The sequence below is a fragment of the Hibiscus syriacus genome, unplaced genomic scaffold (assembly GCF_006381635.1).
Source record: "Hibiscus syriacus cultivar Baekdansim isolate YM2019G1 unplaced genomic scaffold, ASM638163v2 tig00111393_pilon, whole genome shotgun sequence".
NCBI lineage: Eukaryota > Viridiplantae > Streptophyta > Magnoliopsida > Malvales > Malvaceae > Hibiscus > Hibiscus syriacus.
In genome coordinates this window covers 113,721-137,943 of record NW_024063079.1, presented here as the reverse complement: position 1 = coordinate 137,943, position 24,223 = coordinate 113,721, and the positions used below count along the sequence as shown (strand labels likewise).

Here is a 24,223-nt window from a genome sequence, read left to right as displayed (position 1 = left end):
GCAAATTTTTATGTTCACTTAGTATACAAATGAAAACGAACATATGTGTGTTCAATTCGTTTATGTTTATGAACAATCTCGTTTACTCGGTTCTCTTTTTCCTTTTATTTTATTTTTTTACATTTTAAATATCATTGAAGATATAGACTCAATTAAACAAAAGGTGAACTTTGAAGTTCAAAATATGAAATCTAAGAAACTTAAGGACTAGTTGTGTAATTTTACCATGTATGGCTTACAAATAAAAAGGTAAACATATAGCGTGGGTTATTGAACATGTTGGTAAATGTTAAACGAGCATCAAATGAGCATGTTCAAAAAAATTAAATGAATATGTTTTTTAACTCTAAACAAACAAACACTTTTAAAAATAAATAAACGAACATGAACATGTACTGAAAATTGAAATGAACACGAATAGAACACCTATAAAAATGTACAAACGAACACAAACATAATTTTGAACGTACAAACTTAGTTTATTTACACCCTCACATATATCAAAATTCGTTTAAGATCATGGACGTTAATAGATTAGCATAATCTCAAATTTAAAATGAAAATTTTAAGGTTTAATGAAAAAAAGTTCCCAAACTATATCCTAAGTTAACTTTAGGTGTCTAAATAATTTTTCGTTAAAAATAGATGAATAACATATGTTACACTTTTAGGTTCTACGCATTAATAATTGTTAAAAAACAGTTAAGTGACAGATATTAAAAAAAAGCTTAATAATATTATTAATTAAAAACATTTTTTTTTCTAAACTTACAAAAAAAAATTACAATTATAAAATCTTTCATTTCAACCCCATTACCAACTACTGTTAGCCATCACCAACCACCTTCGCTATCGTCGCATGATCACTCATCCGTTATATAACTTTTATTGTCGATCACCCCTCTTGTTGTCGTCGCAATTCCCTTGAATCCATAAAATCAAACTTGAATCTCTAAACCTAATACCAAAATCTCTAACCCTAATTTTAAATTTATCATTCTCACCCTAAGTTAACTTTATGGATTTATGGAGTCGATTGGGGGTCTAAATTCAACTGAAGAGGGGGAGGGGGAATTTTTGCACACGCGGAGAGAGGGAGATTTTTTTCTTAAAAAATGTTTTAAATAGTATTTTATTTAAAAAAATAAAAATAAAAATAAAAATAAAAATATATATATATATAAACGACATGTGTTAGATAACGACCGAATTTAATGGTCGTTACAGCCTAGGCACTTAAAAAAGTAATGACGAAAATGTTAACACATATTCTTAGCAAAAATTTCTTTAGATACTAGAAGTTAATTTAGGGTATAGTTTGAGTCATTTTTTGCATTAAGTCAAAATATAAACATGATACATGTCACTTGACGGTTTTTTTTAACGACCGTTATTGTATAGGCACCTAAAAGTGTAACAAATAAAACGTTAGACACTTATTTTTAATGAATTTTTTTAAACATCTAAAGGGTGTGTTTGTTTGCTGTAAAACCAATTACGAAATTGGTTTTCCCCGAAATCCCGTGTTTGTTTCATGTAATTCGTTTTCCGAAAAATATTTTCCCGTGTTTGTTTCACGTAATTCGTTTTCCGGAAAATATTTTCCCGTGTTTGTTTCACGTAATTCGTTTTCCGGAACGTAATTCATTTTCCTAGTAACAGAATTTCCTTTGTGTTTTCTGTAAAAATGACTTATAGATTCATTTTCCGAATTTTTCACTTCAAAGCAAAAATACTCAAAATAATTTTATTTTATGAATTTAATATTAATAAAATATTTTAATATCATTTTCATCAAAATATTAATTATTAAAATATTTAAAATATATTTATTAATATTATAATAATATAATATTATATTTTTAGTTTAATAATATAATCAATTTATAATAATATAAGATATTATATTTTTATTTTAATAATATATAATAATATTTTTATATATTTAATAATAAATAATATTATTTATATATTTAAATAATATTTTAGTAAAGATATTTAAAATATACTAATTAATATTTTTAAAATATAATTAACACTATTACTTTAATAAATAATTAATATAATTTATAATATTTTATTTCACTAAAATATACCAATATTAATATTTTTATTAATAAAATTATAAAAAAATATTTAATAATAAATAAATTATTTTAATATTTTAAAATAATAATATTAAGTTTTATTAGAAATAATATTATTTATTATATTTAATATTTGTAATAAATAATTTTTAAAAAACTCTTCAACTAGTGGAAAAAAGTTTAAATAACATCTTCCAAACATCATAAAACGTTTTCCAGATGTTTTCCAGAAATGTAATTTATTTTCCAGAAATGTAATTCATTTTCCAGAATTCAAATTCCAGTAATTCATTTTCCAGTAATTCAAATTCCAGTAATTCATTTTCCGAAAAACCAATTACAGGCAAACAAACAGACCCTAAAGTTAACTTAGAATATAATTTGAACACTTATTTTTATATTAACTCAAATTTTAATAACATATAGCAAAATTAAAAAAGAAACAGTAATTTTCGTATACAAACATATATATTTGCAAAATAGAAATCAACAAAAATGAAATTATGTGACAATTTTTAGTTGATTCATACGATGAAAAGGGAAAAAAGCATAGTATCAATGTATTAAAAACAAGCTCAAAAACTTATATTACTGGTTAGTAATTTTTTGAAAAAATAAAACTAGATTTTCATTGAATAAAATATATGTAAAGAAAAATAAAATCAAATTTTTTTCTAAAATACATGTTTCATCTTCTATAAAAATCTAGCAATTATCAATAATCTCTATGTCTTTATTCAAACGTTGACGCAATGTTGATGAAGGTGTGAAGATTGAGAAAATCAATCTGACAAATTACTTCACAAACGGTTTTGAATGCATTGACAAACTGACGTAAAAGATATTTTATTATACGAGATTGTCAACTTTTCCTCGTTAAGAGATATGTCGTGATGAACAAAAAATGAAAATACCAAACTACTATAATGATAAACAAAATCGTGTCCTAAAAGCATAAATAAAACAAAGTCAAAAACCAACAATTTAAAATATGTGAAAAGAAAAAAATAAAAGGAAGAGAATATTTATTTAAATATAAATAAAAAATTAAGAATAAAAAAAGAACAAAAAAAAGACGATAATAATTAGACCGTCCACTTAAGATGATATTTTTAAAAAAATGTTGTAATTAATAACGGAAGTTTATTCAAATTCACTTTCAATACCAATAAGAATTAATTATGGTAGATATCGAATATTCCATTTACTTGATGATATATTCTTTTCTCTTTAATAAATAAAAGTAAATTACTTTAAACAAAACTATATAAATTTATACCGCTCTTTACTAGAAGTATAAGCCATATTCCGTCTTTTATTCAATTTGGTCCTTAATATATTTTGTTTATATTTATTATCGAACTTAATAATATTACATATTAGATCCCTGAATTTGAATTTTTATCCTTTTTTACGAGACTATGTCGCACTATCGCCTAAAAGTATTACAATATTTATTTTAGTGATGACTGAGACCATCTTAGAGTACTACCATGTCAACAGAAGAAGAAAAAGAATTTGTGTCTAAAAACCAAATTGTGAAAATTGTTAAGTTCGGGACTAATATGAAAAAGCTTAGGCACCAAGTTGGAAAAACAGCCAATTTTAGGGGGCAAAATGTGACTTATCACTTAATAAAAACAAAAGTAAAACCTTTTAATGCCAAGCGGAAAAATCACAGCAATACATAACTCGAACCCGTAATTTTCTGGATCGTCCGATCTAGTGACATTTTTCTCCAACATTCTCCACCAATAACAATTCATATTCCCAGAATCCTTGAGTATATAAATTAAATTATACAAATGAATGTCGATTATACAAGTTTTTTTTTGTTGTTGGGTTTTTTATTATTAAAAATTATAAAATTAATTTTTTATTATAAAATATTATTTTATTAAATATTTTAATTATTAAAAATTATAAAATGATTGTTCGATAATTTATAAGTTCTAAATTCATCATTTTCTATAATTAATGTTTGTTTAAGCTAGAAGTTAAAACTGAAATTATGATAAAATTTAACTTTGAAATTATCTAAATTATAATTTTTAATAATTAAAACATCATTTGATAAATTTAAATAGTCGAGATTTAATAAAATAACATAAAATAATTTAATAATACTCGCCAAATTACGTCATCATACTTTACCCTATAAATTACAGCAGACGGCACCGTCAATTTTTTCAGTCTCTCCGCTCCGAGTTCTCTCGCGCTGAAGCCATGACTAGCTCCTCCTCTCATTCACGCAAGGTTTCTGTTGTTTTTCTCTTTTCTCTTTTGTTGTTTATTTTCCCTAGCTGAGGTTGCGTTCTTTCGAATTTGTTTTGATTTTTCTGTTTTCCTATTTGTTTTATTTTTTGTCCTTTTTTTTATTGTGTTTTTGCGTAGGCTTTAAGCAAGATCGCTAGTAATAGGCTCCAGAAAGAGTTAGTGGAGTGGCAAGTTAATCCACCTGCTGGATTCAAGCATAAAGTTACTGATAATCTCCAAAGGTTTTTCTTTAGTTTACTCTTATAATTGATTTTTTTCTGGATAATTCTGATAATCGAGGGATTGATTTGTGATTTGTGTCTTTAATTTGTTGGATTTCTGTTTTCTTGATGGAAAGATGGATAATCGAAGTCAACGGAGCTCCTGGAACGCTCTATGCTAATGAAACTCATCAGCTTCAGGTTGATTTTCCTGAGCATTATCCTATGGAGGCACCCCAGGTATCTCTTTTGCTTTCCGTTTCCTTTTTGTTTTGTTACTGAGTAAATAGTGAAACTGATGGTTTATGATTGGAGATTATTATGGTAATCCTATGTTCAATTGAACAGGTGATTTTTGTTCCTCCGGCGCCTCTGCATCCTCATATTTATAGCAATGGACATATTTGTTTAGGTATTGATGCAATTAGTTTTTCCTTTACCGTTGCTGGACTCGTAATTTGTTAAGGATAATTTGTTCTACATGTTGCTAACAACAATTATGTTGAACAACAAGTCTTTTTAATCTTGTTGGTTGAAGCATGTTTGATGTTTACGACTGATAGAGTGTTGGTTTGGGAATTTTTCTGAACAAATTATAATTACATGTAATCATAATTGTAGTGGTTCTTTTTTGGAATGTCACTTTGAGTTAACTGTCACCGTCTCACCTTTATGGAGAAATTGTTGTCATTAGTCATGCAGTATTTTGTAAAGTTCAATCCTGACTGTCATGATCGATTTTAAGAAATGGCATGCCGCATACTGTCTGAATGTGAGGTCATCAAATGTGCCAATGATATAGAAAATGTTTGGCACTTTCATTGTATTTAAGAGTAACTATGTAATTGATATTGCATCTTTTATCATTGTTCATAGTAGCTCTTGAGCCAATTATTTATACTTGGAACTCTTCACTTATGCTGATATGTTGCCATTTTTCATCTCTTCTTTTTTCTAGTCTAGCTGTGAGCCTGTGAGTACATCAAGCTTTGCTCAAAACTGTCAAGTATATTATACTGTCACAAAGTGATTTGTGATAAAAAATTTCCATGTTTATTTTTCAGAGGTGACTAGATAGAGATATTATTAAAAGTTTTTTGCTACTGTCCTATGCTTGGGGACACCTTGTTGGAAGTCTGAGAGAAGTTGGTTGGTCACCAAATAGAAATATTAATCTGGAAAAAATATGTATCGGTGAGACGCATAATATCTTTCACAATGTCGTATAGAAATGTTATAATCTTGTTATAGTGTCGGTGAGACGCATCAAAAAATCACCATCTTGAGGCGATCATGATGTCCGCAGAATACGAGTGAAACATCAAAAACACTGGTAAAGGAAGCATATGATAATCTAAATATAAAATATAAAAGAGTGTAACTAAATGTTTGACACTTGAGTAAATATTATGCATCTATTTTTAACGAAAAATTATTTGTACATCTAAAATTAACTTAGAATATAATTTAAACACTTACACATGATCCAAAGGATTTAAACATCATGTTCGAAAGACTAACAGATGGCAACCCCTCGCCTTCTCAAAAAGTTTTCTTCCTCTCCAGTTGTATTCAATACCCCTCTTCATTATCTCAAAAAGTTTTCTTCCTCTCCAGTTGTATTCAATACCCCTCTTCATTATCTCTGTAGATCTTTAAAGTTAATTTAGGATGAGAATAATAAATTTAGGATTAATGTTAGGAATTTAAGTATTAGGTTTAGAGAATTAAGTTTAATTAAAGTTAATTTAGGATGAGAATAATAAATTTAAGATTAATGTTAGGAATTTAAGTATTAGGTTTAGGGAATTATTTTTAAATTTCTAAATTTAAGATAATTGGGACAACAAGAGAGATGATAAAGTGGAAGTTTAAAAATGAATAAGTAATCGTTCTACGATGAAGAAGAACAACTAATAGTGAATTTGAAATAAGAGATTCTAGGATTGTGAAATTTTTTTCGTTGTTTTAAAAGAATTTGCTTTTTTAATTAATAATATTATTTAATCTTTTAAAAAATTAAATATTTTAAAAATATATAAACATGTATTCATGTATTACTTAACGACCTTTTTAATGGTCTTATGATTTATACACCTAAATATATGTATTATTTAACGACTTTTTTAACGGTCGTTATGGAGACAAAAATATTAGACGTTTATCCTTAATAAAAAAAAATCTCTAACTACACGTTAAAAAAATAAATATAAATATAATAGACCTAAAGGAGGGCGGATGGAACGTTCACTCCTTAAAATATATTTTAGATATATATATATATTTTGTATGTATTTATATTTTCGCTCCTTAAATTTTATAAGTTCTCACTAAATTCATCTCTCCTAACATAATTCCTACATCCATCCATGTATCTAATATAAACATTAGCTGTTTTCTTTAACTAACTATAGTTAGTATGTAAGCCCCTAAAAAGATAAAAGAAAAAATATTATGCATCTAAAAGGATAAAACGTTATTCATTTTAAACACCTAAAGTTAAACCATTATTTATATCTGTTCTTCCCCAGACACACATTAAGATTCTAGTTTCTATTGCAATTTAACACTGAGTCATGCAGAAGAATGCAAGGCAATCTTCTGCTGCAATTCATCTTTCCTTGCACCAAAAAGCTTGTCAATTATGCTGCCTTCTTTCAGGAAGATAAAAGTCGGCATTTTCTCAATAGCCCAATCCTGAGCCACACTCTGCAGTTATACAAACACCATAAAAAGTTTAACACAAATCAGTAGCTAAAATTACATTCTTTTTTATCAAGCATTTGCTTAAGAGATCACATCCTACCTTCAATTCATCAACATCCACCTTCAAGAATAACACGTTGGGCAGCTTCTTTGCAAGATCCGCCAGGATTGGTGCTATAAAACGGCATGGTCCGCACCATGAAGCTGTGAAATCCACCACCACCTATCCAAAAATCTAACTTTTACTACAAAATTTTCACTAATTGAAGTGAAAATAACAAATAAGTAGAAAAACCCATTTTTACAAACAATCTAAAAACACACAATTTAAGCTAATACAAAGAAACAACACTTCCTTTTTTTTCCAGTTTCTTTAGCTAACACAAAGAAAGAACATGGTTTTACCAGTTTATCGGATTTGTTAGCCGACTCGAGCTGCTGGTTCCATGAATCAACAGCGTGGCAGGCGATAACTTGTCCCTCTTCCGCCATTGTTTTCGATCTCTAAGCTGTGATAAAATGGGTGAAGCAGACTACTTTTTTCCTTCTTTCGCTTGTTTAATAATTTTCTCCCGGTGCACAAAGCCTTTATATAGTTTGGATTGTTTTTACGAAAATGCCATCGGTGATGTTCTGGAAACACTTGACGCATTCTCATATGTCAGCGAGGCAAAATCTTTGCGGTCAGCGGTGAGAATAGTTTGGAGTTAACGTTTCCGTGTAAAGGGCCCGAAGTGTCATTGAGTTTGGATAACGACACGGCGTATGCATGCGACGCGTGGTGGCTCTGACGTAAATGTACAATCGGCTAATAAACAGAATATGAATAAAAGTAATGGCAGCCCCACTTGCCAACACGTGTCATTGATTTATAATGGCTCATTGCTTAAAGCCCAAATTTTGTTTGCTAAAGCCCAACACACGAACTAAGAATTTTTATTAGAGTGATTCAGCTATGATCGTCTACTTTACTACTATAGTTTTTTCAACTAAAGCTTTTCTCGAATTTACTATAAGTTTTTAATCTTTTAAGATAAAGTTTAACCTAATATATTTTTATTATTAATTCGAGATAATTACACTGTTCGAAAAACTCTCAATCATTTGTCAATAAACATTAAAACACACATTGTAAACACCGTATTCAAACATGAGACCTCTAAAGATAACAACCATCCTTTAAAAATGGCTTCATATTTAGTATGTTAACCTAATAAAATTATTTTGTATAAATGTTAATTATAGTAACGTATGACAATGACTTCATATCTAATATGTGTATATGTAAAAGTGTATGTTATATGTAATGATGGTTAATATGTATATAAAGTTAACACTAAATTTATAAAATTAGACTATATTAATATGTTAAATTTTTCTCTGTGTCTATCTATTATATTTATATAAAGTTGAAAGTACACTGGGTTTATTGATCCGGACATCCGGATGCAACATTCTAATTGTTCGACAATCAATATTTGAAGGATTGAGTTATAGGGAGGGGTTTATGAATTTGGATCAAACTCTTGTGGGGGGGGGGTCCTTACTAGAGAATGTAGATTAATAGTGTTGCAGATTTGGGTTTGAGTAATCGGATTATCTTTCTTATGGTGTTTTAATTTTGTAAATGTGACAGTCCTTTATTGTCATATATTTTAGTTTTATATTAGAGACGGATTTAATATTAGAGATGAAAAAAGTGGGTGTAACTTTTCATACAATGACTTTATAGGTAAAATTAAAAAATTAGAGAGAGTAAAGATTGAGAAAGAAAACATAAGTTTTGAGTAGTTACATGGTTAAATGATTTCATAAAAAAGTCAATTAACGCGCTGTATCAACATTTGGTTACTACAATAACGACAATTAACGATTTGTGATTGATTTGATATTTTTAAAATTTTAATAGAAAAATAAAAATTTATTCAAATATTAGTGTCTATTTACGTGGTTTACCCTTTAAACAATTAATGCAAGTCTAATAATGCAAAAACACAGGGAATCTGAAGAGGCACGTGTAGTCAAAGCAAAGCAATAACAGTTCTATCCGATCGTACTTTAAAAGTAAAAAAGAAGGAAAAAAAACTGAAACAAAGAGAGTTACACACTGCGATCATCGCCTTCTTTCTGCGGGCTGATATATCCACGAAAGTACCCATCCACCCCTTTAATTACCTATTTATTATCAAATACTAAAACCCCAAGGCTTCGGTTCGCGTAATCTGCCTGATCATGGACGTTGATCCTCGTCTCTACGAACAAATTGTAAGTTTTTAATCTTTTCTACTCATTCTGTTTTCAATTATGAAATTTGGGCCCTTTTCGTCAAATGGTAAATATAGTTTTATGCTTTAAATATGTTTAGTTAATTGCATTGTTGCAGAACAATTTTTTTTCTAGAATAATCCCAAGCCTGATATATATATATTTTTTATTGAATTATTAGAAATTAGGGCATTGTGCAATTATGATGTTTAATCAGTTTGTTATAGTTTACTGGGTTCATGTGGATTTATTATAAACATGGGTTTTGTAAACTATGAAGTTTCGTTAGGGTTTGATTTTTTTAAACTCAATTGGGGTCGAAACTAATTCCAAGAACAATTTTGTATTAATGGATTCTGAATTATTTTTGGGTTATATTGTATATGCATTAGCTTGATTTTGTAATAGAACCAGCATGCAAAGCTATGGGTGTTATTCTGCTATGGTGACTGAATAATGGGTTAGCAAGTAAAACCTTTATTCTATGGATAGACCCTTTGTTTGGAAGGTTGCCCCTCCACAAGTTCAAGTGTTGAATATGGATTTGGAAAGATAGTTTTAGTATAATTGTAGGTCTTGGTTGCAGATTGTTTCGGGGTTGTTTGGTCTAGTGTGCATAAGACCTTGTTTCATGATTAGAGTTATATGGAATTGTTTCAGCTGTTTCCTGTAGCAATAATTTATATAGTTGGTGTAAGCTTTCGCTTTCCTGTCCTAGCCTATAGTTTATAGTGTCGCAACTTAAAATAGCATTCTTCATCTTCAGTCATTTTTCGATGAATCGTCCAGTTTGGTTTTTAAGATTTTTCAATGTACTGCATAGTACATATTCTTATGGACTCCTTTTTCATCTTCTTTTTTATAATGACACACCAGAATGGCCTTATTGATTAATATATGTTATACTTATGCCATTCCAGTCGACTTAGCTTCTTATATTTGGGCTTCCATTTCCATCTGTCTTTTACAGGCAGTCAATGATATTGACATCCACAACATTGTTATGTCATATCTTGAGCACAATTGCTTTAAAGAAACTGTGGAATCTTTTATTGCTTGTACTGGGATGAAGCAGCCTTCTGATCATCTTGAGGACATGGAAAAACGAAAAAGTAGGTGAAGTTTTTTCTCACTTGATTAATTTTATGCATAAGATATAGATAACCTAGGATTACTATTCTGGAGCAGATTTGTGCAACCATGCCATCTGTTAATTTTCAAAGATGCAAGGTTTTCTAACGACGGGGTCTATCTATCTTCTGCATTAAAGTTTTGAAAGTGAACAAGCATGCTATGTTACCCAAACTCAGGTGTGTTGGATATGGCAATGTGTCCAACATGGGTATGTTCAGTTTTTTTTCTAAAATTTTCCATGTATTTGGAGGGTCTTAGGAGGGTCATATTTTCATACCCATGTTTGTATATGCCCCAGACACGCATGTCAGATACTGGTACTTAAAGAAATATGACGAATCGGAACAACTTTGCTAGCATGCATATGGGAATGTGCCTAAAAAAGCTAAAGGGCTTTGAAGTAATTGTCATTGAAGCTGAAATATGGCTAAAAGATGGTTCAGCAACCTAGCTTACTAAATTTCTGCAAAAACAGAGAGCTTTCTTCTGCATGCTTGTTGCTAATAAATTTTCTTGAAACTACAAAAAGAGCAAGTATCAATGTTTCCAACAGAGTTGTGTACTTAACAGTGATCTTACTACCACAAATTGTTTCTTCTCTGTAGTAATTTGCTGTCACCTCTCTTTTATAGTCTTGAAATGCTGACAATTTTGTTGGAATTTTCTGCAGGAATTTATCAATTTGCCCTAGAGGGTAATGCACTTAAGGCAATTGAGTTAACTGAACAGCTAGCAACTAACTTACTAGAGAAAAATAAGGACCTGCATTTTGACCTTCTAAGCCTTTACTTTGTTGAGCTTGTATGCTCTAGGAAATGGTGAGATGAGAATAAGATCTCTTGAATTATAAATTGCAGATATTCTATAGTTGAAAATATTCACTTCTATTGCAGCACAGAAGCTCTGGAATTTGCACAGTTGAAATTGACCCCTTTTGGGAAGGAGCAAAAATATGTTGAAAAGCTCGAAGTATGTTTAGCAAATTTTCACACTTCAAATCTGTGTTGGACATTGATAGATATGCCGTTACTGCAGGATTTTATGGCTTTGCTTGCATACGAGGAACCAGAGAAATCTCCGATGTTTCACCTGCTTAGCTTGGAGTACCGGCAGCATGTGTCAGATAGTTTAAATCGAGCAATTCTTGGTAGGTTTAGTTCTTAAAACTACCTCTTGCAACAGATTTCCTTCTAGGATGTTGTGTAGATTCTTCTTCTGGCTATCTGCTGTGTTTAATGTCACTATCTGATTAGTCATTCTGCGTCATGAATAATGTCAGCTCATGCAAACCATCCAACCTACACGGCAATGGAAAGGCTGATACAACAAACAACAGTAGTTAGACAATGCTTAAATCAAGAGCATGGAAAGGTAATCCATGGAGGTTCCTTTCATGAACACCTGATCCAAATGTGACAATGAACTCGGTTCTATTTTGTAGGATGGACCTCCTCCGTTTTCTTTGAAGGACTTCCTGAGAAGCTGAAGTGCACAATACTCAAAGAATTTCTGCAGAAAACTGTTAAAGGGTGCTTATCTCTTTGTTTCCGAATGTGGTTTCGCTATAAGGTCTCGTCGTGGTTGACAGTATAGTCGTTGCCTGCGTCTCTGTAAAGGTTCTGAGAATGGCCCTTTGGGTGCATCTAAATGTTCATGCACTTTCTGAAGTTTGCCTGATTGCCTCTTTTCATGAATGGTCTTTTAAAGCTCTAATTTTGCAATGTGGGTTGCAATGGGGCCTTGTTTTTCAACTTTTTATTTTGATTTTTAGTTTATTTGTATCCGAGTGTTAATATTACATAACTATCAAATCATTTTAGGAAAAAAAACGTTTTGATAATGAAAATATATATTGTATGGTAATGCCTTTTATCATAACCATTAAGTTTAATTTTTATACTAAAGGCTAATCAAATAAGGATTTTGCAGGCTACTTATTTTTAAGGATTGGTGTTAAATCTATCCGGTACAGTAAGCAGAGTTAATAGCGCGTGGTATGATGCTCTTTTTAAATTTTGGCTTGAATAGTTAAAATTTGTTTTATGGTTGACAAAATTTTTACTTAGTTTAAACCGTTCTTGATATTAAATTTAATATTTTTCCTTTCCGAGTAAACTATACAAATGATCATTTATGTTTTTAGTATGATCAATTTTGGTTATTGATTCAAAAAATATTGTTTTAGTTTCTTACTTTATTGATCTGTTCGATTTTAATCTCTTAATCGTTAATCTTTAATGGAAGTTTGAGTTAGTAATTAAAAAATAAAAAATCCATGTGAATCTACTCATCACCACCTTATAAATATAAAATAAATCATTGAAGATAAAAAAAGGAAATCAAAATGTTGGAGTGAAGACTCGAACCTATGAAAATAATACTTGACTATGATGGCATATGATTTTGGATGGAAAGAAAAAACAGCATGTCTTTTGTCATCATACATCATAATGGTTTCCACCATTAACTCCATAATTTTCCCCATATCTTTTATCTCAAAATCAAACCATCAAATCAACATAAGAAAAAGGATATGGGAGCATCATCATCAACACTTCAAAAAAAAGCTTCTCCTTTGTCTTCTTTGCTACTTAGAGAAAGCCATATTAATTAGGATGTCTAAGGAAATGCAACTTAGTAGAAAGTTGAGAAAATGTGTTACTGAAAATATTAATATTTTTTAATATTTTCGGTAGAGCGTTACTTAAAATGTTATTTTTTCTAACAGAAATATTAATAGCGGACGTTACCTAAAATGTTATTTTTTTCTACCGAAAATATTCATTTTAGGTAACGAAATTAATATTTTCAGTAGAAAAAATAACATTTTAGATAACACTCTACCGAAAATATTAAAAAATATTAATATTTTTGATAACGCTTTTTCTTAGTTTCATATTAGGTTCCAGCAGAACTAGCCCTAATAAAGAGAACACACAAGCTTTATGAAATAATGGTACTGTCCGCCACCTCCCATTTGTCGTAGTTTCCACCATGATTAAAAGGTTATGGGGCATTTGAAGTTAAACATTTTCCGCTGAGTGGTGGAGTAATGGCTGAGTTAGAGATGTTCGGCTGTTGTTGCCGTGCTCCGGTGTTTGTTCAAGGCCTCTCTTTTCTTGTGCTGCGAATTTCCTCTCTTCGCTTTTGCCCCATAGCACTAAATACAGTCCGACTATAATCAGCACTGCTCCAATGATCCTGCAGGCAAAACATGTCAAAATTTATATAAATATATATAACAGTTTATATACAAAAAAAATATGGAGCGAATTAAGCACTTACCCTCCCAAATAGAACTCTTCCCCTAAAACAATGGAAGCCATGATAGCAAAGACAAGAGTCTGAACAGGTTGATAAACAGCAACGAAAACAGGGCCGCCTCTGTCAATGCACCATATCTGTACGGCGAATGCAATCCCTGATGCCACCACTCCCTGCATGTTTTACGCACAAATTTAATTTTTGATCACTTAATCGATTCTATAGTTTTAAGGGAGTGATGATAATACACTGACCGCGTAGAGAATAGTGAAGAGTTCCCCGCCGGAGTGGAACATCCAAGCTTGGGAGTCTCTCTCGAAAACTAGTGCAATGACGAGGAACCTAATGAGACCGAAGAAACATGTGTAGAATGTAACGGAGAGCCGAGCCGGGTACTTCTTTAACACCGGCCAAGCGGACCAGGACAGACAATGGCCGATTAGATAGAGACAACCGAGGGTCCAGTTCTTTCCATTTGCGTCTCCCAATGGAACAAACATTGGTGTGGGTTTGTTCAGAGGTGGAACCGGGGTGTATATTGTTGGACCTTTGTATAGTGTTATAACTGATGCTCCGGCCACACACAGAATTGTTCCAATAACCTTGGATATCCCATCTTTTCTATCTAACCTCACTTTCTCTATCCTGGAATTAACAACAACAACAATCACAACATGATTTCATGTATGTATGTATATGGATGAGAAACGGTCTCTGATGCTTTTGTAGAGAAAGGAGTTGGTCATGGAGGATGAAGAAAGTGTTATAGAGGTCGTGAGGGTTCCAATCCCTTTTCCAGTCTTGATTGGGATATTTATTCCGGCTTTTAGTGCATGTGTAAGTAATAGGATTATTATGACTATTTATAGACACATATTTGATTGTCAAACTTTAGATTAAATTATAATAAACACGTGAATCTGTTGAAGATTTTGTCTATATATATTGTAGTTAACTAAGAAACTTATTTGCAGAGAATATAAGTCTGAAGTTTGGAAAGATCTAAAGACTTTAGTTGATGGAGAGCTGACAGTTTTTACAATATGTATAGGGTTACCTTAGTATGGCTGCCATCAGAAAGGTAATGGCAGGAACAGAGTTTTGGATTGCTGATGCAAAAGTTGGTGATGTGTTGTCTAAGCCTAACAAGTAGAAGCCTTGATTAGCTGTGATTCTGTCATGTAAAAAGAAAACCAGAAAATTATTTTTGTTTTTATTATGCCATAACTATAGTAAAGAGTTCTAAGAACACGGTCTTGCATTACCCAACAAGAGCTAGGAGGAAGAACTGCAGAAGAAAATTTATGGTAATGGCTGGTCTCTCCTTCCTGGACAAAGAACAAACATTTGAAAGAACAAAAAAGCAAGTTACTGTTTTTATAAATCAATGTGTTTTGAACGAAAAATGAGTTGAATGAATTACTTTTCAAGAAAAAAAGCAAAGGGTAAGAGCAGAAGCAAAGCAATGATGTTCCTATAAACTGGGAACACAAGTTTGCTAACGCCCATATTAAGGGCGGCTCTTGACACCACATGGAACCCCGCATAACCGAATTGCAAGCCAGCATCGCCATATGTAGCTGAAGCCTTTCGGGGACCGAACACATCATCCTCTTGGCAGAGGCTGAACCCCAAGCGTCGGCCATTGAAGCACAGTCTGATCTGAGATGAACACAAATGAAAGTAGTCGAGGATGGGGTGATATGAATGAATGAAAATGGTTGGTATAAATATAGTTTAATGTGGATGGTTTACATCCATGGGGCAGCAAAAAAATGATACAAGTCAAAACTGTTCATAGTCCTTTTGTAAGATTGTTGGTTGTCTCCCACATTCTTTTTCCCTTCGAACTGACAAGACAACCCTAATCGCGCTACTGCAACAACATGAATAGAAAGTAATGAAAAAGAAAAAGAGATGATTATATATAATTATTACACAGTATTATAGTATAATCCAACAGCTTCTGTTTTGGCTCCATGCCATTAATGATTATGATCGGAGGTAATCAAATATAAAGAGAAAAGCCATGGTCGCACGAGGGGTGGAAAGCTCCACCTACACAATTACTATGTCTAAGCTTTACATTTTCTTGTATTGTTTCTTCATTATTGTATAAATAGCCTTCGAGACATGAATATCAGATGCGATTTTATTGAATTAATCTCCTCGGTCGATAACGTTTCACTTTCTTTAATTTAAATAAAAAATTACGGCCACTAACAAAAAAATAACCGTTGATCAATATTTTTGTTAAAAAAGAATCAATCATTAACAAGAAAATAAATATTAGTCTAGATTATGGGACGTTCGGGGATTTCAACCCTTTTATTAGTCTTTCTTGAGTATTATAGTAGTTCTAGTTGGTTGCGTTATGTATAAGATAATTATGATTACTTATAGACTAACGAATTAGATAAATCTGATAATTAGATTTTAAATTTCGTTAAAACAAATCATATATATATATGTTAAAGTTTTGTCTATGCAATGTAGTTAATTCACAAGCCTATGTACAAAGAATATGGGCTCTTTGAATACTCCTATAACAAAAAAAATATGTCTAAAGATATATCTTGACAAAAAATTGACATATTTCAAAAATTATTTTTCTAAAATATAACATATCTCTATATCAACAGAATTCTAGGTTTTGTGAACTCAAATTCATTTGACCCCTCCTAATCGAGATCACCATCATTATAAAATTCAAGAAAAAAAAAAAGGGCTGTCTATGGGGAGAAAAGAAAGGGAATGTGTTAAACCTTTTACATCTTCAAACTACGTACATTTGAATCTGACAAAAAATGCTTTAATCTTTACGTTTATTTTTAACAAGGATCGGTGAGTCTAGCAAATGTAAGGCGAAAGAGAAAAAGGAAACTGAGTCTGACTCGGCCTGCATGAAGTGGTCGGAAATCGACATGACCAACCCACTTGTGATGTTAATTGCATTTTATGTACATCGCTGACAGCCACAACAGATTTTGTTCGCACGAGAGAATCTTCCGTTCCACACTCTGGTCGAAATCTGAGTCCACTCGTTTGACTGAATTTCAGCCTTTTTCTTTTTTTTGTAAAAAATAAAAATAAAAGGCATTTCACGACAAATGAGACATATGTTTATTATTTTAATATTTTTCTTATAAAATTATTGTGTGATTTTAAATGTATAGTTTCTTATTTTAATGATTATAAAAAAAATACTTTTATTATATATTTTAATTTATGATTGTGATTGTAAATTTTTATTACCATTTTTATTTTTTTATTTTTAATAAAACTAACAACTTCTATCTTATTAAAGAAATAGTGATTTGATCACTCAACTATGTTCAATTCTATAATATTATTCTTTAAAAAAGTTTATTATCAATTTGATATCTTATTTATGTGATCTTTTAATATATCACCCATTATAGTTATAATTGAATGACGTAGACTAGTTGACTAATAAGTAACTAACATGTGACATATGATTTGAGAAAATGACATGATTTCTTCACGAAAAATAAATTGAGGAAATAAAGATAAAAATAAAGGAAAATGTAATTTATCACAGTTGGAAAATTATATAATTTTTTATATTTTTTCCTCTCAAATCATATGTAACGTATTAGTCACTTATTAGTCAATCGATTTAATTGTGACAAATAATTGGTGATATGTTAGATGGTCAATAAGTTAAGGTGTCAAATTGATAATAAAAATTCTTGAAACGTCACATTATTAAATGGTGTATAATTGAGGGGTCAAATTACTATTTATCCAAATTTATAAGGAAAAATTAAATGGTATCTCTTTTTTCGACCCAATCTTCCAATTTGATTGTGGAGATGATTTATAAAATTAAATATCAACTTGAGAATTTGAATTTTAAAGGACGAATTTAAAAGTTTCAAATGCATTATTTGGCCATTATATTATTCAATTTAACAACACAACTAATTGACTCCAGTTGTTAAAAAGACAAAACAAAATTGGACTTAAGCATAGTTTTACAGTTCATGTATAGCCGATGAAATGTCCAAAATCAAAGCTCATTCTTATGTAATGATGATGGATGAAGGCAAGCATGCAGCATATCCCTGATTAATGCATATAGGGATGGATCGAGGCGGGAACGGGTGAAGGCGGTCGTTTCCTATAAAATTTTTAAAATCTCTTATATTTTAAATTATTTCTTTGTATTTTTTATTGATAATCCGTTTTCATCCCCTTAAAACTTTATAAGTTCATCATCTTTTAAAATTTATCCCATCTAGCATAGAATCTTACATCCGTCCTTGAATACATATAATTACTAATGGTAATGTTTGCTAAGCACTTATGCTACAATATTATTGGCTAAGACTCTGAAAATTGTTTATGAGATGTGCTTTTTTTTTTTTACCAAAGTTGAATCTCGTGTGGTTTAAAACATTATTTCCACAACATATAACATGTTGTCAACCACTTTCCAGACAATGTAAATTACCTTTGATTGCTTAATTTCCAATGTCACAGATGAAAAACATGAGAATACCAAGAGTAACTAAAGTTTTATATTGTTGGAGTTTTATTCATTCTATCAAACAAGGAAAAGTTAATAATAGATATTTAGTCTTGGATCAATTTTATTTATTATTATTTAGTACAGGTAAAAAGAACTCTTAATTACTCTCAATTTTGAAATTATATAAATTTATTATCTTAAAAAATAATTTAATTCACCTACAACTAGTTGATCTAGTGGGATGAAGCACTAGATTCCTTAAGCAAAGTCAAGTCGAATCTTGACATTTACGAATGGAGCAAACTGGGTTGGGAGGGTCACCTTTGTCTCTTCAGTATCCGATCCGAATTAGTTGATTAATAGGTCTGAAAGTATCATATAGCGTAATTAATAAAGCAAGATGAATTCCATTAGTTTTTAGGCTTAGGTTTCCATATGGCTTTCCTACATCTCTTGACAAATCTGTATTGGTTGAGCGGAAATAAAAAGATGAAACAATTTCAGCGTAAAAGTGTGGTTTTGATCCCTAAGAAGATATGGTGGTGACAACTTCCAATATATTTTTCTAATCAAAAACCAGTCTTTGTTGGTTCGTCTTTCTTTTGTCAATGTTGGCTACCCATCTCTTTCGTGGGTTGTTTTCACGGGCAAAATAACAAAGTCATGCATGTACATTGCCATTCACTTTTTGAGTTTGAAAGAAAGGGACACCTTTAATGGGGCAGTACCCTACATCAATATACCAGATAAAGCCCTCCAAGGTCATTTTGAGCAGTTAGAACTCTTAATCGTTCATGTTATTTGAGAAGATGGTAATGGAATCTTTAGGTAGAAGAAGATGGGGTTGAAGGGTTGGTCGTCGGCAAGACATCTTTGTTTGTCTCGTACAAACATTAGTTTGGTTAATACATTATTACATAAGTATTAATACAAGAAAAAAAGTTATTTATTATATGTGTTGATAGATAGTTTGTCATAATATAAAGAATATTTAGTATAAAATTAAACTTGAAGTTAGAAAACATTATTAAAAACTCAAATGAAAAATAATTCACATTCAAAAAAATATATATTCCTTCTTTTTGTTCAATCAAGATTATGAAAGTGATTAAAACTTACAAAGTGAAGCTTAACTTATTATATACTAAAACATAAGAAAAATGTAACACTCATAAAATGTGGAGTATGATTCATTTCAACTAATTAAACGAGACTCATCATATATCTTTATTATTTATAAAAAAAAACTTATTAAATTTGATGTCACGAGTCAAATCTCACTAATTCAATTAGAAAAAAATAAAAAAAATAAAGACAAATATAATATTAATATTATAATTAAAAAATGTCCACTAGGGTAAAGTACATAACGATCCCCCGACTATAGAGTGTTGCCTTGTTGAATCCTCTAACTATTAAAGTTACAAATTGGTCTCCTGACTACAAGACATTATTTTGTTGAGTCTACCGACTATTAAAAGTTACAAAATAGTCACCCGACTATTCATATATTCCAAAATGATAATTTTATGTTAAAAAATTGATATTTGTCTGAGCTAATGTTAACATACTGAATAAAATATGATAAAATCATATTTTAATGATATATATTAGCACCGCCACAACTTTCAAGCATTGACTCGTCAACACAATGTTTCAAGCACTAGCTTGACGTCGTAATGTAAACGGAGATTCAATTCACAAAATATAACTAAAATGATTATAAGATCAGATTATACCATATCTCAATCAACACGTTAACGTTAATTCGTAATTCTATAAACTTATAACATATCTATTTTACTTCTAATTTTTTTAAAATTTTGATTTTTCATTCATTTTATGAGTAATTCTAACTCTAATCTTATCCATTGATCTTCAACCCTGACAAACACGCATGAATATCACAATATGATGTTGAAGAAAGCAATCCCAATGCAGTTATGCAAGCAGCACTAAAATGCAAATACACATGAATATCACAATAAAAAAGGAATTTTATTTGTTCCATTGAAGAATGTTTGAACCGTGGCTATTCCCTTTTCCCAGACAAATTGCCTATAATCCCCCCTTAATTCGTTTTGCTTAAATCATATTCTTAAGCTGAAAAATGAATATTATTCCCGATACTCTTCATGAGGGGTTCCTTTTGACTATCCCCTTCAATTGGGAATAAGAAAGGAAAAGCAATGTAAAATTACAGGTAGATATAAGCTATTCAGCTCCTGTGTCCTCCGCAGATCTTTTATACTCTGGCTTAAGTTCATAAGTTCCTTGGTTGGAACCTCTCTTATTGTACACGCACAGCTCATTCAGTATCTCTTTCAGGAATTGCTGCAAATTGAGTAAAGCAGAAACTGTCAAACATACAAAATACCCGCTAATAAAGCACATTCAGACATTATTGTACAAGGTAAAATGAACCACCAAAAAGAGTGGTTGTCTGCAACTTCTTGGCGACAAGTCCTTTTCATTTTTAAAAGCAATTTGCAATTTCTAAGAGATTGGTGCAATCGAATATTGCAACAGAAAACTCAAATCACCATTATCGACCATAAACTATATTCAGTTTGAAGAGGAAGAGAAGAAACATAGCTAAAAGTAATAGGAAGAAAGGTGAGAGGCTTACAGCAGGCTGATCAGTCTCTTGGACAAGTTGTTTTAAAGCCCAATTTGGTTGTCTTTCAAACAGCTTGAACATTATATCTTCCAATTCCCCACGATCCCTTCTGGTTCTTTTCACTTCCGGTTGTTTAACAGGTGTTGTTTTCTTCTTATCCTGCACAGGGATGATTGAAAATAAGATGTGTTAATGTATCCTTCCAACTCTGTCCTCTTTTACATTCAAGAGCAAAAAATGACTAATATCATTCTCTAAACACCACGTTTTAAAGTACCTTGGAGTTGGATGAAATCAGACCGACCATTCCAGGCATTGGCCTCATGTGCACTCCACGGTCATTATCAATAACCTTTATAACACATCAAGACACATAAGTTACAGATTTGGAACCATAATATGTTGACATAAAAATGCCTAAGCCAAGCGAATGCATACTCACTGACCTACCTGTATTTGTCTATTCTTGATCATGGACTTATTAGTCCTTTCACGACACAGCCTCCCATACTCCTCGAGGTTTTCCTCGTGAGGTTTCATATCAAATTTATGCTCAATTTTTCCCTCCATTGCAAGCCTACCTATAATGAAAATAACCAAAAAGATAGCTCAAGTATAATCACAGATGCAATTCTCTACCTCTCTCCCTCAAAGAGAGAGAGAGAGAGAGACGGAAAATGAAAATGTCCTAGCTCCTAGCATGCCAGAGTTACGGTTGTTTGTTTTCCCACAATTATGTGCAGTAACCTTCTGCACATAGCCCCAGAGTATGTTTCCCCACCCTTTCTTGCGTTGGTGAATGTGATAGACTAGCATCATACATTTTAGAAAGAGTTGTACTCCTTGAATGAACTCCAACTTAAACTGATCAAATTTTCTTCACAATACACATTCGATCTCAACATTAACATTAAAAACTACTCCAAAAACATTCTAAATACATATTTAGCATTTAGCAAGAGTGATGGGCTTAATAGCACCAAACATTTCAGAAAGAGTTGCACTCCATGAACAAGCTCCAACTTAAACTGATCAAATATTCTTCACAACGCACATTCAACATGCTCATTAAAGAACAACTACAAAATAAATACTAAATAAGCATTTTAAGGTATACATAATCTTCCCTTATTATCTCTTTACCAATAATAGATCCTCCATACTAAACTTTGTGGACATGATACCACTTCTTAATATGCACATTATACTTATTAAACCATCCTTGCTATACAACAGCAAGTGCACCATGTAATTAAGAAAATATTAATTAAATCATGGAAGCAAGAGAAAGATCCGGCATAGTTTTTATAAAAAAAAACAGCATCTTGGATTAAACTGCCACTTCGAATTACCGAACAAAGTGACGATGAAAAAGGATTGAATCAGATAACACAAACAAAAATCAACACTCGAGAAGCAATAGAAACTAAAGGCCACAACTCTTACCCTGAGTTGTTTCAGAAAAGACACACATAGGAACAAAGTCTTTAAACATATTCAAGTCGTAACTTTTCGGTATATTTCCAATCTCAGATCCAGCCATCTCCATAGTAAACTGATAATCAAATTCATGAACTCGTAAGAAACAAGAAAACAAAGGTAATAGCATATTTCAAGACCCGCGCAACACATGCCATATGGCCCATATAAAATCTTTTACTACAATTAATGGGCCAATTAAAGATTATTCCAAAATGGGTGCATCTAAAATTTGTGATTAAGTGCTCAAGCTGCAATCTATGGTCAAAAAGCTCATCATCTTCAAGTTGTTAGTGGTTAACAGTACCTGCATAGAAGAAGGGTCGTCGGGTTTGCGAGGGTCGAGAGAGAGGACAACCTTGGCAACGGGCTGAGGATCGGAAGAAGAAGCGGTCTGAGCCTTCCATGATTTGGCCACCACGACCGGACACTTCATTAACCAAACGGATCTATCAGCTTTTCCGGTCTCCACAAAGCCGCCATTACTGAGATCGCCGTTCATCTTCAAGCTCTTCCTTTGCTTTTCAGCTTCTGTAAACCGTTGAAAATTTTATCTTATTTCACGTTTACTCGTAATGGCAATGTCTTGGGTCGGTTCCCCGGTTTCTTCTAATTTCCCTTCTACTTTCCCTTTCCACGAAACCGGCAGTATTATTTTCTCTGTCTTCGACAGTTTTTGGAGGGATGTATTTGACCCTGACGAACCGGAGGGAACGGATCTAGGGAACTGGCTTTGCTTTGCTTTGTCGTAAAAGCTAGTAATGCTCTCATAAATTGAGAGAATTTCGGTTGAAGTTGGATCCTAAATATGCTTCTAAATAGTTACTATTATAAAACTTAGACCTACCGAAAATGCCTTATAATATACGATTTTAATCAAAAAAAAATTTGATTTGTCAAAATGACCAACAAAATCGCAACGCGAACTCTAATTTTTCAACTCAGTTTTCAAATTCGCAATGCGAATATCCAAATTTGCAACGCGATTTTGAAAAATGTGTTACGATAGTTAAAATGTGTTGCGAGAGTTTGAAAAACGTGTTATTACGATAGTGAAAAAGTGTTGCGATAGTGAAAAATCCAAAATAAGTTTACATTTTAACTATTTTAAATTCACGTGGAGTTTGAAACAATAAAGAATGTGTTGCGATAGTGTAACAGATTCCCAAGCCATTTGTAAGACCTTAGTTTGAAACAATAAAGAATGTGTTGCGATAGTGTAAAAGATTCTCAAGTGTTGGCAATGTTCAATCCCACATAGTATTGGAAATACTATTGGGAATGGGTATTTAAGGCTTGGATTTCCCACTTCCTTGTTGAGTGGAAGAGAATAAGGGGGACTCTCGAGCACCGCCGCCGCCGCCGTCCCGTCTCGTCTCGGGTCGTGGTCGTGGTAATACGTGTCTTTGACACGTCCGCGCGGATACTATCTTTTTAGAGAAATTCTTAAGAAACAAATGCAATACCACCAGTCGTTGCGATCGCAACGAATTTGGAAAATCGCAACGCGAACTTCGACTATTACAACGTGAACTTGGACTATTGCAACGAATTTGGACTAACGTAAATTTGGAAAATCGCAACGCGAACTTGGACTATCGCAAAATCGCGTTGCGAATTTGGAAACTCAGTTGAAAAATTATAGTTCGCGTTGCGATTTTGTTGGTTATTTTGGCAAATCCAAAAAAAGTTGGTT

General features: G+C 31.6%; 4 protein-coding genes and 1 pseudogene across 5 annotated transcripts; 2 read left to right on the top strand and 3 right to left on the bottom strand.

The window, feature by feature from the left end:
• Nucleotides 1-4,270: 4,270 nt before the first annotated feature.
• LOC120160861 (probable ubiquitin-conjugating enzyme E2 18) lies at nucleotides 4,271-5,058 on the top strand. Its single transcript, XM_039171186.1, has 4 exons — nucleotides 4,271-4,343; nucleotides 4,482-4,585; nucleotides 4,702-4,804; nucleotides 4,913-5,058. The coding sequence occupies exons 1-4, from the start codon at nucleotides 4,314-4,316 to the stop codon at nucleotides 5,027-5,029; spliced, it is 354 nt and encodes a 117-aa protein (XP_039027117.1). The 5' UTR covers nucleotides 4,271-4,313; the 3' UTR covers nucleotides 5,030-5,058.
• Nucleotides 5,059-7,114: 2,056 nt separating this feature from the next.
• On the bottom strand, nucleotides 7,115-7,845 carry LOC120160863 (thioredoxin H1-like). The gene is made up of 3 exons (XM_039171187.1): nucleotides 7,676-7,845; nucleotides 7,371-7,493; nucleotides 7,115-7,273 (listed from the first exon to the last, which is right to left on the bottom strand). Exons 1-3 carry the CDS (start codon nucleotides 7,760-7,762, stop codon nucleotides 7,139-7,141), a joined length of 345 nt encoding a protein of 114 aa, XP_039027118.1. The 5' UTR covers nucleotides 7,763-7,845; the 3' UTR covers nucleotides 7,115-7,138.
• Nucleotides 7,846-9,335: 1,490 nt separating this feature from the next.
• Nucleotides 9,336-12,490, top strand: LOC120160859 (glucose-induced degradation protein 8 homolog). Of its 2 annotated transcripts, XM_039171185.1 has the most exons (7): nucleotides 9,336-9,535; nucleotides 10,506-10,647; nucleotides 11,340-11,487; nucleotides 11,563-11,638; nucleotides 11,705-11,816; nucleotides 11,949-12,040; nucleotides 12,111-12,490. In XM_039171185.1, the coding sequence occupies exons 1-7, from the start codon at nucleotides 9,503-9,505 to the stop codon at nucleotides 12,153-12,155; spliced, it is 648 nt and encodes a 215-aa protein (XP_039027116.1). In that variant the 5' UTR covers nucleotides 9,336-9,502; the 3' UTR covers nucleotides 12,156-12,490. The 2 variants fall into 2 exon arrangements, with proteins under 2 accessions (XP_039027116.1, XP_039027115.1); XM_039171184.1 differs by lacking the exon at nucleotides 9,336-9,535 and having other exon boundaries at nucleotides 10,230-10,647.
• Nucleotides 12,491-13,607: 1,117 nt separating this feature from the next.
• Nucleotides 13,608-15,610, bottom strand: LOC120160821 (annotated as a pseudogene).
• A 4,798-nt stretch (nucleotides 15,611-20,408) lies between these two features.
• On the bottom strand, nucleotides 20,409-23,109 carry LOC120160788 (general transcription factor IIF subunit 2-like). Its single transcript, XM_039171126.1, has 6 exons — nucleotides 22,835-23,109; nucleotides 22,495-22,603; nucleotides 21,499-21,629; nucleotides 21,326-21,400; nucleotides 21,058-21,207; nucleotides 20,409-20,762 (listed from the first exon to the last, which is right to left on the bottom strand). Exons 1-6 carry the CDS (start codon nucleotides 23,027-23,029, stop codon nucleotides 20,643-20,645), a joined length of 780 nt encoding a protein of 259 aa, XP_039027057.1. The 5' UTR covers nucleotides 23,030-23,109; the 3' UTR covers nucleotides 20,409-20,642.
• Nucleotides 23,110-24,223: the final 1,114 nt, after the last annotated feature.

Excerpts from the sequence above, each read along its gene's own strand:
- LOC120160859 (XM_039171184.1), top strand. The coding sequence starts at position 10,413 with ATGGCCTTATTGATTAATATATGTTATACTTATGCCATTCCAGTCGAC. Across the intron at positions 10,648-11,339 it reads GGACATGGAAAAACGAAAAA|GAATTTATCAATTTGCCCTA; the intron begins GTAGGTGAAGTT and ends AATTTTCTGCAG. Across the intron at positions 11,639-11,704 it reads AATATGTTGAAAAGCTCGAA|GATTTTATGGCTTTGCTTGC; the intron begins GTATGTTTAGCA and ends CCGTTACTGCAG.
- LOC120160863 (XM_039171187.1), bottom strand. The coding sequence starts at position 7,762 with ATGGCGGAAGAGGGACAAGTTATCGCCTGCCACGCTGTTGATTCATGG. Across the intron at positions 7,494-7,675 it reads CTAACAAATCCGATAAACTG|GTGGTGGTGGATTTCACAGC; the intron begins GTAAAACCATGT and ends ATTTTTGGATAG. Across the intron at positions 7,274-7,370 it reads TGGATGTTGATGAATTGAAG|AGTGTGGCTCAGGATTGGGC; the intron begins GTAGGATGTGAT and ends GTATAACTGCAG.
- LOC120160861 (XM_039171186.1), top strand. The coding sequence starts at position 4,314 with ATGACTAGCTCCTCCTCTCATTCACGCAAG. Across the intron at positions 4,344-4,481 it reads CCTCCTCTCATTCACGCAAG|GCTTTAAGCAAGATCGCTAG; the intron begins GTTTCTGTTGTT and ends GTTTTTGCGTAG. Across the intron at positions 4,805-4,912 it reads ATCCTATGGAGGCACCCCAG|GTGATTTTTGTTCCTCCGGC; the intron begins GTATCTCTTTTG and ends TCAATTGAACAG.
- LOC120160788 (XM_039171126.1), bottom strand. The coding sequence starts at position 23,029 with ATGAACGGCGATCTCAGTAATGGCGGCTTTGTGGAGACCGGAAAAGCT. Across the intron at positions 21,401-21,498 it reads TCAAGAATAGACAAATACAG|GTTATTGATAATGACCGTGG; the intron begins GTAGGTCAGTGA and ends TGTGTTATAAAG. Across the intron at positions 21,208-21,325 it reads TGATTTCATCCAACTCCAAG|GATAAGAAGAAAACAACACC; the intron begins GTACTTTAAAAC and ends ATCCCTGTGCAG.